General features: G+C 37.1%; 1 protein-coding gene across 4 annotated transcripts in view; it reads right to left on the bottom strand.

Moving 5' to 3' along the window:
• Window positions 1-1,655: 1,655 nt before the first annotated feature.
• Window positions 1,656-13,837, bottom strand: part of LOC127941785 (rho GTPase-activating protein 24) — a 90,223-nt gene continuing 78,041 nt past the window's right edge. For all 4 annotated transcript variants that reach the window (XM_052537182.1, XM_052537183.1, XM_052537185.1 and 1 more), the window contains 6 exons: window positions 10,955-11,162; window positions 9,085-9,217; window positions 5,914-5,987; window positions 5,217-5,338; window positions 4,053-5,127; window positions 1,656-3,029 (listed from right to left, as the gene is read on the bottom strand). In XM_052537182.1, coding sequence (XP_052393142.1) covers window positions 2,786-3,029; window positions 4,053-5,127; window positions 5,217-5,338; window positions 5,914-5,987; window positions 9,085-9,217; window positions 10,955-11,162 — 1,856 coding nt within the window. In that variant the 3' untranslated portion in view covers window positions 1,656-2,785. The remainder of the gene's footprint in view (window positions 3,030-4,052; window positions 5,128-5,216; window positions 5,339-5,913; window positions 5,988-9,084; window positions 9,218-10,954; window positions 11,163-13,837) is intronic.

A 13,837-nucleotide genomic window follows, 5' to 3' on the forward strand; every position in this document is an offset into this window, starting at 1 on the left:
TAATTTTGGCCGATACCGATATCGATATATATACAAATATATACTGATATATTTACAAATATATACTGATATATTTAAACTTTAATTTTACTGAAGAGAAATCCATGTATCTCTTCTGTACTGATTCTACCATAAATTTATTATTTTACAAATGTAGACAGACATTCACATCTGAAAAACAGGTCAATTATTTCACTTGGAGAATATCGGTTTGGCTCATCGGCAGAAATATTCATATCGGCCGATACCGATAATGGTCATTTTAAGCTTTTATCGGCCGATACCGATGTTGTGCCGATATTATCGTGCATCCCTAGTCGTAAGCATTGCTGCTTAAATTAGTATTTCAGTTTACAGTAGCATATTCATGCCACATGACCTCATATTCTCTGGTATTTAATGTCAACTAATAAATTATCGTAAAATATGCTAAAGATTAATAATTAGTATAGATTTATAATATGAAAAATGGGGAATTAATGGTCCTTTTAATCACAGCTGATCACCTAAAGTCTTTCTTAGAAATCCTCAAGCTTGCAGTTCCTACACCAGCTGATCTAAACATTGATATTGTATTTTCTTTTCTTAGAAAAACCTTAAGTTGTTCAGTTAAGCGTGATTCTGCTTGAACACCTGTGTGAGCTTGAGTTGAATCCGCTATAATTGCTTTGACACTCGGCTGATTTTAAAAGTAACTGCAAAACTTGGTTTTGAGAACAACAACAGACATATCTTTGCAGAAGCACCGTAGTTTGTTGTTTTCAGCCATTCTAGTGGTGACGTGACTGAGTAGCTATTAGGGCCACTGTACAGGTCTTATTTCATTCAACTCTCTCACACACACTCTCCATGGCTCTGTGACCTACAGTGGACTTCCGTCTCATTTGGTTTAGTTCAATAAAACGCAGCAAAACCCAAATCGCCAACAAAAGACGTTCCCTGCATGAGAAGCACACTATTATCTGTGCTGCTCTCCAGCTTCCAGAGGTTTGTATTCTTCAGCGTAAGCTTGGCGTGAAAATATTCCCGGATCCTGCTCGTTTCTGTCATCGGTAGCTCAGAATGGAATTTGCAGGCTGCGTTTACTTTGTCCGGCTGCTTTAAGCCTATTATCCAGTGAAGAACGGTGCGGAGTGTGAGCCAGACTGCTGTGGAATGGAGAGCGCAGGCCCCCTGATGGCTCTTTTAATAGGTTCAGGGTAAAATACACTAGACGGAGCTTTAAATTCGAACACACCATTATACTGGGTGAGATGAGAAGAATGTTCATTCCCAGAGAGCACCTGGGCAGCAAAGTTAAAGGATTAGTTAATAAGAACACGAAAAAAAATTCTCATTTAATCAGCCTCATACCTGATGCAAGCTCTGCTGCTATCATTAACTAAGAATAATAATAATAGTTGTGGTAAAAAAAATAAAAATATAAAATAAAGTTACTATGATTTCAGATGGACTTTATACTTGATGCAAAAAAATCACCTTTGCAATAAAAAAAATCAGTTACATTTAATATAAAACAGTTTTTTGAAACTGAAACAAAAAAATATGTCATAAATATTAAATAAATGATTAATGTTAATTTTGTAGCTGTAGATATCAGACAACCCACAGATTTCAGTCCAGCGACTGATACAATGACACAAGACAAGTTTAAATGAGGTCACATAATTTAATTTCATTGCATTTCAATAAATGCATCGAGCTACAGTAGAAGCATGAACAGCTGCGACAAGGCAAATGACCCCACATGGTCCGGGAGATGAACAAACCCCATCTCAGACTTCATTTTAACAGACTTCCTCCCGTCTAGCACCGCTGAAAGCAAATGATGTGTGACATGCACCAACGATAAAGACAGGCTGAGCACTTGCACTGTTTTCACAAGTATTTACAGCTCTCCTCATCTACTTGGTTTTGGTCATGTGGAGAACACTGTGACACTGCAAAAAATCAGGTTCTTCATCAATATTTTGAATAAAAACACCTTATCATAATATGTATGTGTATATATATATATATATATATATATATATATATATATATATATATATATATATATATATATATATTTATTTTAAGCAAAACCTGCCCTTAACTGTTAGATTTATGCCTAAAAAACATATATTCTTTTTAATACTGATGAAGAAAATGTTTTATATGCGGTGATAAATTAAGCAAAAAAGCAACAGGCAAGACTGATGTTGAAAAATTTGCCACATCTCACATCGTACCACACTGAAAAACAACATAGCAACTCGTATGCTTTAAGTGCAAGGAAAAGCCTTGATATAAAATGTATACGTAACACATTGACAATTCTCTGTTTAAATATCAGTACATACAATAAACATTAATTTGCATTTATACAGACATTTGTTTACCATCGTGGAATTTTGAACATTGTTTATGTACACAAGAGGACACATGACAGCTCAAGGACACATTTGGTTGGATCACAAGAAGAAATACGAGTGACATTCGTGCCTCTGTCTTCCTTCAGGAGTTTTCCATCATCTAAAACTCAATGTTCATTCATGTAATTCATTCATTAAAATCTCTTCGAGTTCCTCTTACCGTTCACTCTCTGGTCAATACTCTGAGTCACCTTCTTTTCGTTTTGACAAACATCTCACCTTATCGTCCCATCATCCCTTTTCATGATCCAATTGGTTCAATCCAAAAACTGGTCCACCTTCAGTTCTGAAAATTTTGGCTCAATGGGCTTCACTCAGCCGTGTCGAACTTTTGCACCGAACGTGCAAAGATGCTGTGAAATGTTAACGGCTCACTGGATCCAGATGGTGTTGGCTCTGTCGGGCCGTCGCGGGTCTGCGGTCAGGTCTCCGAAGGTGGAAAAGAACTGCTCCATCTCTTTCTGCAACATCTCGTTTCTCTTTTCCGCGTCGTCCTTGGCTCGCTCTGCGTTTCTCAGCTTGATCTCCACCATGGTGTATTTCTTCTTCTCCTGGTCAAGCTCTTCGTGTAGATTCGCCATCACCGTCTCCAACTCTAGATTCCGAAGTTCCAGACTACAGGGAAGATGGGAAAAGGTGGATGAATACACCTTTTAATATTGTGATAGTTTAATGAGACAGTGTGATTTAGGTAAAAGTTAATTCTATCATGGAGCACCAATAAATAAATAAATAAAAACTTGTACAATCTTGTACAAACTTGTTGTACAATCATTGTGAGGATCAGATAAATTCATTTAATCACTGAAAATCTTTTGAAAATCTCTTTTTTTTTTAATAAGTAAAAATATTTTTATTTTGTTAAAAGTATTTTTTTTTTTCTTCAGCTTAATAAAAAAATATATTTTTAAATATATATATATATATATATATATATATATATATATATAATTAAGATTTTATTAAAAATAAGTATTTTCCCCCAATTATATTAAAAAATAAGTATTTTCCCCCATTTTATTAAAAATAAGTACAAAATATTTTGTTCATTTTATTAAAAATAAGTAAATAATTAAAAAATAATAATTTTGTAATTACATTTACATAATTACACTTTTTATTATTATTATTTAGCTTTTTATTTATTTTTATTTTAAGTGATTTTATTCCATTGATTTTTTTATTTTATTTTGTATTCTTCTTTATATTGCTAGGTTAATTATTTTATTGCTGATGAAGAAAATTGAAGAAAAAATTTGTGAAGAATGAAATTTGTTTTGCAGTGATACATTATCCAAAAAGCAACAGGGAAGAAAGAACAATGGTCAAATATGCCATACTGAGCATGTGTGTGTGTGTGTGTGTGTCTGAGTTTATGTAATTTTTGTTTGTTTGTTTTAGTTTCTTTTATTTATTTTGTTGGTTTTTCCCTCATTTTCTTTAAATTTTCTCCTATCGTTTCCTTATAAATTTCATAAATGCCAACTGATTTGTTGTAAGAAGGAATGCGGGTAGCAAACATTCAGAGATTTTCCATGAGATTTTCATTTGTTTTATTTCCTACTCATGTTTAATGTCACTAAAACTGTGAAAAAACAACTCTGAAAAGTTGACTTTTTGGTTGAACATGACTCTTACCTCTTAATCCTTGCCTCGTATTCACTCTTCTGCTTGAGCATTTCCTGTTTGAGACTGGCCACCAGGCTATGCAGTGCACTGTGATTGGTCGGCCCATTTGTAATGGCAAAGGTTTCGCTGTTATCGCTGCTGCTGGTTCCTCTGCTTCCCCGGCCTCCACTGTTACTGGTCCGCTGCTCCCTATCGTCAACCGCCGGTCCGCTGTCCTCCTGTACTGGCCCGTCCAACAAAGGATCCTCAAAGTTGTTGCCAAAGAAGTCCTGCTCTGGGCACGTGGTTGTGGAGGAGCGGCAAGAAGTCGAGTTTCCGGGAAGGGAGATCTCGCAAGACGAGGTGGACCATGTGGCGCTATCCAAGCTCTGTTTGTCCTCACAGCTGCTGCTCAGACAGGGCTGTGTCATCTGCTGTTGATGGATGTGGACGTTGTCGTACGTGGACAGGCGGTTCTGCTGGTGCTCTGCATCTCGACTTTTAGCCTCGCGCATCGTGGCGTGACCGTTGGGAACCCAGAGTCCATTCCGTCCATTTAGAGTCCCATTCGTCACGTCTGTGCTGGATACGCCCATTCGGACGATGCTATTCTGGACACCCATTTTGGTGCCCGAGCCTTTTATCGCACCCGTCCGACGGGCATGAAGGGTTCCCATGTTTGATAGAGCCTGACTTTTCTCCTGATTGGCGTCACCTGAGGATGACGATGACGAGCTGAATGATCCGTTGGTGACAATCCCGCTCCCTTTGCAAAACGCTGGGTTCTTTTTCACTGCTAGTGGCGGACTGCGGGCCACCTCGAAACGCTGTCCTGTAAAACCATTACGTGGGCTGCCCGAACGGGGAGAGCCGTTGTCCAGAGGAACCCGGCTGGGTGATTCTGGTGCGTCCCAAGTGCACTGTCGCACCCCACTGGTGTTATTGTTCTCTTTGTTTTGTAGCTGACCATTCGTAGGTCGTTTCTGAGTCTCATTGTTGTTATTATTAACCAGTTCCAGGGTGCTACTGTGGTCCTCATCGGGTGGGAAAAGAACATCGTGCTGACCGATCAGAGCAGCCATCAGCTGCTGAACCAGTGCTGTGCCTGCACATGACAAACAGATCACTCAAACACTGAAAAAAAAAAAAAATGATTCAGAGATTTCTGCCGTGAGAGATACGGACAAGACCTACCTTCCATTATAGTCACTGGGTCCTCAACCTTTGGCCTCAGAATATTTGGCCCAAAGACTGTAGCCAGATTCTGTACACTCATTTTATTCACACCTGAGTAGGACTGAACTTCATCCAAAAACCTGGACAAGAAAGAAGGGTCTTAACATTACAGCTTTAGAGATTTCAGAAACCGTAAGTACAAAGTTGAATGTGTAGAGAAATTTTTTAAAATAGATAATCCATTAAAGTAACTGAAAATCAAGTGGTGGGCCTATTTATTTATTTGTTTACAAATGATACTTGATCGATGCACATAACAAAATTGATAACAAATGAATGAGAAGCCTGAGACCTGTGCAAAAAATAAACTTAAACGTAAAATTAATTTCATGCAATTAAAATAACACAAAAGTAATTTAACATAAGATCACAAGCAAGTTTTTTTTTTCAAACACAGTTACTTATTTAATTCCTGAATGCATCAGTGTTTTTGAATGAATCGACTGAGTGAACAGACTCAATGACTCACTCAAAGACAGTCACTTTTTTCCTGATTCCCAAATGAATCAGTGTTTTTGAATGAATCAACTGTGTGAACTAACTCAGTGACTTACTTTATCCTGCAGTCACTGAAAAAATCCCACCACAAGTTCACAGAACTATGACATTTTGTGATAAGCCACAACTGAATGGAATAGAATACAAAATCACCTACTTGCATATGTATTTAAGCAGATTGTAGTTTACTGTAGGTAGACCTTCTACTTGCTTTCTTAATTCCTTCATTCCCTGCACAGAAACAGATGAAAAAAGAAATAAAAATGAAATACACATCTAGGATAAAAAGAAATGAAAAATCAGTGTTGGGGGTAACGGATTACAAGTAACGCAAATGAAGTAATCAGATTACTTTTTTCAAGTAACTAGTAAAGTAACTACTTGTTACTCTTTAGAAGGCAATATCTGAGTTACTCTTTCAAATGAGTAATGCTAGTTACTTGGTTTCCCATGTCTTTACTGATTGCTCTCGTGTTGCCATGTTGAGAGAAATCGGAAGTAACTGCAGATGCGTTGTGTGCGCTGTGATGTTACTGTAGTTTTAGACTAAATATGAACATTATGCACAAACCAGATTCAGCATTCCTCAAAATAAATAAAAACAGTCAAATTCAAACTCAGAATATTATATAAACCAGCAATAATTGTATATGTTAAGACAGATATCATTTATGTATTCAATCCTATTTTATTAACCAATGTCTTCGCTACTGACTTTCAATGATCTAATTAAATCGAACTAATAAGCAAAAATGACACATTTGTGTTTAATTTTTGTTAATGCTGAATAGTGTTGAACTTTCTTCTCCTGTGTCATATTCTTTATGCAATTTGTTTGAGCTGCACCCTCTAGGGAAGTCGTGGCCTAATGGTTAGAGGGTTGGACTCCCAATCGAAGGGTTGTGGGTTCTAGTCTCGGGCCTGACGGAATTGTGGGTGGGGGTAGTGCATGAACAGCTCTCTCTCCACCTTCAATACCACGACTTAGGTGCCCTTGAGCAAGGCATCGAACCCCCAACTGCTCCCCGGGCGCCGCAGCATAAATGGCTGCCCACTGCTCACAGTGTGTGTGTTCACAGTGTGTGTTCACTGCTCTGTGTGTGTGTGTGCACTTCGGATGGGTTAAATGCAGAGCACAAATTCTGAGTATGGGTCACCATACTTGGCTGAATGTCACTTCACTTCACTTTTCACACTTCACTACTGTACAGACGTGAATTTACATTTCCTTCAGTCTGAAGCGTATTCATTTCACTTCTGTTGTGAAAAGGGCTTTTACATTTGTAAAGTTACTTTTTCATATTAAAAACAAACAAGCAAGCCCCTGCCCAGATTTAAAAAGTAACTCAAAAGTAACGTAACACATTACTTTCCATTAAAAGAAACGTAATTAGTTACTTTTTAGGGAGTAACGCAATTACTTTTAAAATTAACTTTCCCCAACACTGATGCAAATGTATGCATTAGTTTAAACTGATTATAGTAATTAAATTTGAAAGGATCTGGACTAATGTACATGATTAAAAGACGCATTGATTCAAAAGACATTTTAACTTGTACCATTGCTTTTAAAAGTCTGTTGAACTCTTCCTAATTGACTTTAAATATTCATAATGCAATTTATTTCATTATTACTACAGTACGCTATCTGTCTAGGCATGGTTCAGTGAGTTTAACAATTGATGATGGTCTAGATTTAATGATGCGCTCCATTCCAGATCTGTTTTTATCATGGTCGATATGTCTTTTCCCTGCAGGCTCTCTCTGATGAAAATGACTTTACTGCACCACATTGAAAGCTGTTTCTCAAAAACAAATGGATCTAGTAAAGCCTTCTGCTTCATTTGACATGGTACCATGATTCTTTACGTGTACTGCACTCGAGGGACTTTCAAAGGTACGAATTTCATTTAAAATCTCAGGGCAGTAAATTAAATTCTGTGTTGCAAGACACAATCTTGCACTTTTATTCTATCCTGAAACGATTCAAAAGCCACTGGCTGGACGCACCAGTGATTCACGCGAGGTAAAAGTTTAACTTGAAAGTCAGAATGAGGCTGTTTCCGTTCCTCGGGGTCAGCGAAAGTGAGGAACTGAAGTATGCGAGATGAAAGACGACTGCAGGAGAATAATGAGATGAGTCATATGCCATTCTCTCAGTCTTCTGGTGGGAACCAAACTCAAACAAAAAGTAAGAAATAGCAAGAGAAGGGGAGCCAAAAAGTTCTACAATATTTTGAGTCTACAGTGGGGTTCAAATATATATATATATATATATATATATATATATTAAACATCCTTTTAATTTTATTCAGTCTGTTAACTTTATGAACGGTGTAGCTTAGTTAAAGATCTGGGCTGTTAAACCAAGTCTTGTAAAATACTAAATGAAAAACAACAACAGAACCAGAGCTAAAGTCCATTAGTTCAGGCCTAATTTAAAAAATTTATGCATTTAGCAGACGCTTTTATCCAAAGCAACTTACAGTGCATTCAGGATATACATTTTTTACATATCATGTGTTCCCAGGGGAATTGAACCCCCGACCTTTTGATAACGCAATACTCTACAACTTGAGCTACAGGAACACTTAATTTGCCTTATTTTATTTTAATATCCCTCTTTAAACAGTCAACTTTATGTAAACTTGTTGAGAATCTTAGTTCATCTGTCAGTAGGATTGAAATTAAAGAAATATATACTTTATATATCCAGCCAGGACACATTCAATTGATCAAAAGTGACAATAATTATAATGATACAAAAAAAAATTCTGTTTCAAATAAATGCTGTAACTTTAAACGTTCTATAAATCAAGTTTAATCAAGTATCCTAAAAAAAAAAAGTATTACAAAAATACCCTTTTTGCACAAAAATATTAAGCACCTCAATATTTTTTTTTCTTTAGCTGCAAATCAGAATATTAGAATGATTTCTGAAGGATGATGTGACACTGGATTAATAATGCTGAAAATTCAGCTTTGCATCACAGGAATAAATTACATTTCAAAATATATTAAAATAGAAAATAGATATTTTAAATTCTAATGATATTTCACAATATTACTGTTTTTACTGCATTTTTGATTATGATTTGATTTGATTATGATTATGATTTGATACTTGATAAGCATAAGAAGCATCACCATCACCATTAAAAAACATTACCCACCCCAAACAAACACTGTAGTATACACATATGATAACTTCCATCATTAATGACAGAAAAACTACTGCACTCTTGAATAAAAATAAATGTTACCACCAAAAAGAATATAGAACAGGACTGTTTGCTTGCAATGTGCTGGTCAACAAGCGTCAACTCACTGCATCCTGGTCTTTGCTGAGGAGTTTGGTGCAGGCCAGAAACTCTTCGTATTTACAGAACGGGATGACTGGCTCAGGCAGCTCTCTTAAATACAGCTTCAACAATGATGCCACGGTGTGAACGTCTGTGTTACTGCAGAGAAAGAGGGAAAGAACAGGCATAACCATATAAAAGATCATAAATGACTCATGGAATGAAAATCTAGAAGCATAAAGTGACCAAAAACAGTGTAGGATACTTTAAATGACAGATTGTGGGCATCCCTGTGGATCTAATGATGAGTAACAAGAAGCTGGTACAACTGTAAATCAAAGAAAGCACTAGCACATCACTGATCAGTCTGGTAAAGGCCCTATAGAGGATAATCCCATAACAAGCTGGATTTATTGACACTTCCCGGGTGGGCTGGATAGGAATAGCAGGCATGTGTATAAAGTAACCGTCAAATGCATATGCTGTGTATTGCTCTTTTATAATTATAACCTTGAATCAGACACCAGTAAGTTCTAAATATGAACAGTGTTAAATATGCAGTGTGCTTTCTTTGTCATGTCTCTTGCCGACAACATGATTGTGGAGCCCTGACAGCCATCGCTTAAATCTGTAAATAAACTGGGAAGCATCTGCTGGTGTTATCTGCTGCATTTGGTGTTATGTTGGTATTATGTTATATTAGGCATTATTATAGTGAAGAGAAAGCTATTTCAGAGAGAGAAAGTGTCCAACGTCTACATTTGTAATATGAGGGGACATTAGCTTAAAATGGACAATATGCTTTCCCTTTCAGGCGAATAATGGATAAGCATCTCCTAAATGGTAAATGGGTCATTTGAAAAACTCCACAGAGAGAAGCATGTATTTGGAAAAACTTCTGATAAAGGGAGGAAAAGACAAAATAAAAAAAGGAAGGATTTGTCTTGTTAATATATAAATGTGAATTTCCCCATATATATATATATATTTATATTTATATGTTTCTGTGAATATTCCAAGTTTAAATTCTGCTTCATTATAATGTCAGACATCTGAGAAGAAAGCAAATCTATTTTTAATCAAAAGATGGCACACTTATGGGTTTTAATATGAAGTGAAAGTATGTCGAACAAGCTTCATAGGCTCTAAACAAAGCTGTTTTGCTTTGATTTGTCACTGGAGCCAGAGTAAACTCTGGATTTAATGAGGACTAATTTTGGGCATTATATGGCACTTCTATGCCAGATGAATTTACATGTATGCATTTAGTAGATGAGTTTATCTAAAGAGACTTACACTGTATTCAAGTTACACACTAACATTGAAAGCGTTTAGTCTGTAAGATTTGGTCTTAATATTTTGTTTTGTCAATAATAGTTTGATTATTTGATGAATATAAAGTTTAATAGAACAGCATTTATTTGAAACAGAAATCTTTTGTAAATCTTTACTGCCACATTTGATAAATTTATGCATCCTTGACTCTAAACTTCTGAATTGTAGTGTATCAGTTCCTACATTCCCTTCCAATCAATGACCTTAGTGTAGCAATGGTCACATTTTACTGTTTGAGCTTCAGGAATCTCCAGCATGTGTGGCATTTTGTTTAACAGCTTCATCAGAAAGACCCCAATGGTTCAAATGAGACCAGCAACAAACCAGCACATGGAAATTCATGCAGATCTAAGATCTTTCTTTCAGCAGTAGAATGAAAGATTGCAGCATTATGTGCATTTTAGCTCCCAGCTCATCTATTTACAACCAAATCCTCATTCAAATCCTCCATGACTATTGTATTTATATTTCTCAATGCGAATGTTCCTGAGACAAAGAAACACTGTTTGTATTCTTGCAGAATCCTTTCATAGTCAGTATAGAGACTGTAAGTGCAAGTACCAGTCAAAAGACGGCTTCTCTCCACAGTCGAAAGCATCCTGAAGCTCTTTGACGAGGTTGGCTTGTCCAGGCAAACGGAAGAGCCCTTCTTCTCGTAAACCCCTGTGGCGGATGAAGTCCACGCACTGCTCCACCAGCATGGGCGCCATCCTGTTGCCATAACGACGTTCATATCGAACCGTCTCTTCCAACTTCTGACCAAAAATTCCTGAAATACAAACCCGTAATTCATAAGGATCAGATAAGCTATGATTAAGGAACATTACATTACTTAACTAGTTAACTTATTAATGCATTACATTTAAGGGCCTAAATTACATGTGGTTGTTATTATCATATTTTGTATTTTTTTGAATATTTAGGTAGGCAAATCTTTTAGAGCCTTAAAAATAGTTTTAACTTGGAAAGACATGTTGAAAAACAATTGATTCCTCTATTCTTGAATGTAGACGAAGGTGAGGAGAGAGTTGCTAAAGAAGCCTGATTTAAGCTATTCTTTCAAGTCGCGCTCTCTGAGAAGAAAATCGCACACTTCCTCTCCTGCCCTGTTCTTTTGTCTGCATCAGTCGGGCTGAAAACAAGCGTGATTCACATGTGGCATGCACATGAGCAGGGATTAGGCCAGACTTCCTGGAAGCTTTGGATCGGTGGTGCTTTCCGGGTCTCTGGACACAGACATGCGGTACGAGGTGGTACAAACTCAACTAAGCCTAGAAGACAAGAAGGGTTTTGCCACCCTTTCCTGCCTAAGCTGATGGAGAGGAAAAAGAGGTTGGAGAAATAAGAGAAACAATATTTCACATTTTCTTTGAATATTCCCATTCAAAAGACTCACCATGTTTGAAGCTAACGCAACTTATAATTTTACGGAAGAAACTTCTGTGCATGAAACTGTAGTAAAATAATGGATGCAAGAAGGTGCATCCAAACTGTCTGCCTCTGAGCATCTTCAACAATAAACCCAAAGTGGCTTACAATCACACTACCGCTGGAAAATCACCCAAATGTTCTTGGCTAGTGATGTTAGAGTTTCCTTCAATCAAAGTCATGGGAAAAAGCTTTGGGAACTTTGAGAAGATCCATAACTGGATCTCAACTGGAACTCGAAATAATGAAAGCTAAATGTCTTGACTCATGTACAGCAGATAGTTTTACTTTTCTATACACTGCACATCCCTTTCTGGATGAATAAACAGAAACGTCCTATGATGCATTTCTGTTATTAATGGTGACCACACAGGTGTGAGACGGTGATCTGGCTAACAAACTGGAACTAATGTCAAATGTAGACATTCACTTGGCTTCAATTCTTTAATGATTTATGCAGAAGCTCTTGCATGAGTTTCTTGTTTCCCATGGAAAGAGTTTGTGAGGAATCAAGACTTGTGTTTCCAGCCAAACGTAATCTCCTGATGGTTTTTCTCTCCCTTCAGTGGGTTCACCTGGTTTACACTTTGGTTTCTCAAGCCTGGATCTCCTGTAAGCACAGCGTTTGAGAATCCCCAGAGCTTTAATATCACATTTGGACTGAACTGTTTCTCTGACTTTGCCTTTAAATTAACAACACTGGACACACACGCTCTTCATGCCATCTTCAAGCTGTCCAGGGCTTTTCTTCTGACCTCACGTATTCACACACAGTGCTCTTTGTGCTGCTGCACAGCTCTTATCCTACAAAATATCAAATATGAGGAACTAGCAGACCGCTCTACCTGCAAACCTATCTTCTCCTCTAATTACAGTCTTGCACCTTTTAGGTCTTCCCATCTCATCTCAAAGAGGTTGAGGTTGTCTCTTCATTTTTTTTGATGGTCTTTTCTCGAATCTTTTTGTCCCCTGTTACAGTCTTGCACCTTTTGAACTCTTCTCATGCAGTCTCTTTGGTCTTCTCTCCTCTGATCCTCTCTTTTTATCTCATAATGTCTCCTTTCAGTCCACAGATTCATCAGATGCCCCGAAGCCATTCCCTGTATATTCTACTTCTGTACTTCTGGAAGCAGAGTCTTTCCCCTCATTTAAGGAGGTTTGGATTCGAAGGGGAGGAGACGAACTGAACCATCCATGCAAAGCTCAGACCTGACCTGTACTTCACAGCAGAGACTATGACAGGGCCAAAACATCCCTCCCCTCCGTCCCCCGAGGTTAGTGCTAAGAAGCTGCTAAGCTCGTAGCCGTGTAATCGTCTGTTGTGGCTGTTCCCAGCCTTCTGCCCTCATTCCTGCGGTTCACACCGCCGAGTTTTTGTGGACATTTGAACGACGTTGCTCGGCACAAAAGGCTAACTCTCAGTCTAGAAGGTCTTTCAGTTCATTGATAAAAGATTATGTTGAGAGACTGTTTTAATCTTCTTTAATAAAGAATAAAAACATGCTTTTTTAATGAATATTCTTTGTCTAAACCTTCAGGCCCAAATTAACATCTCAAACAATGAAAGAGTACAGTCAATGTGCATTTAAATGAGCTCTAGATGTTTTTAATTTAACAAAGATTAGACGTGTCAACAGTAGCAAATTATGACTTCATTAAAAGGCCTGTATTAGATTCTCACAGTCAGATGCCATATAGGGACCAAAACTGTAAAACACATACGGCATATAAAATTGAAGTCACGTCTTTAACTTGAGAAGCTCTAATCTTGATTGTCTTGGTTTATGCATTTTGCGAAAATTTTTCCACAAAAGAGGTTTTCATCTTCTGCTTTTTCTTATAATCAGTACTTTATACTATAATATATATATTCGGGCTGGGTAAAAAAAAAAATATTTTTCGATTAATCGTTTTTCAAAATGTGGAAAACGATCAAGATTACAAAATCAATGCATATTAAAAGCTTCGGCTACATGTGGAAAACGATCAAGATTACAAAATCAATGCATATCAATG

The sequence above is a fragment of the Carassius gibelio genome, chromosome A21 (assembly GCF_023724105.1).
Source record: "Carassius gibelio isolate Cgi1373 ecotype wild population from Czech Republic chromosome A21, carGib1.2-hapl.c, whole genome shotgun sequence".
NCBI lineage: Eukaryota > Metazoa > Chordata > Actinopteri > Cypriniformes > Cyprinidae > Carassius > Carassius gibelio.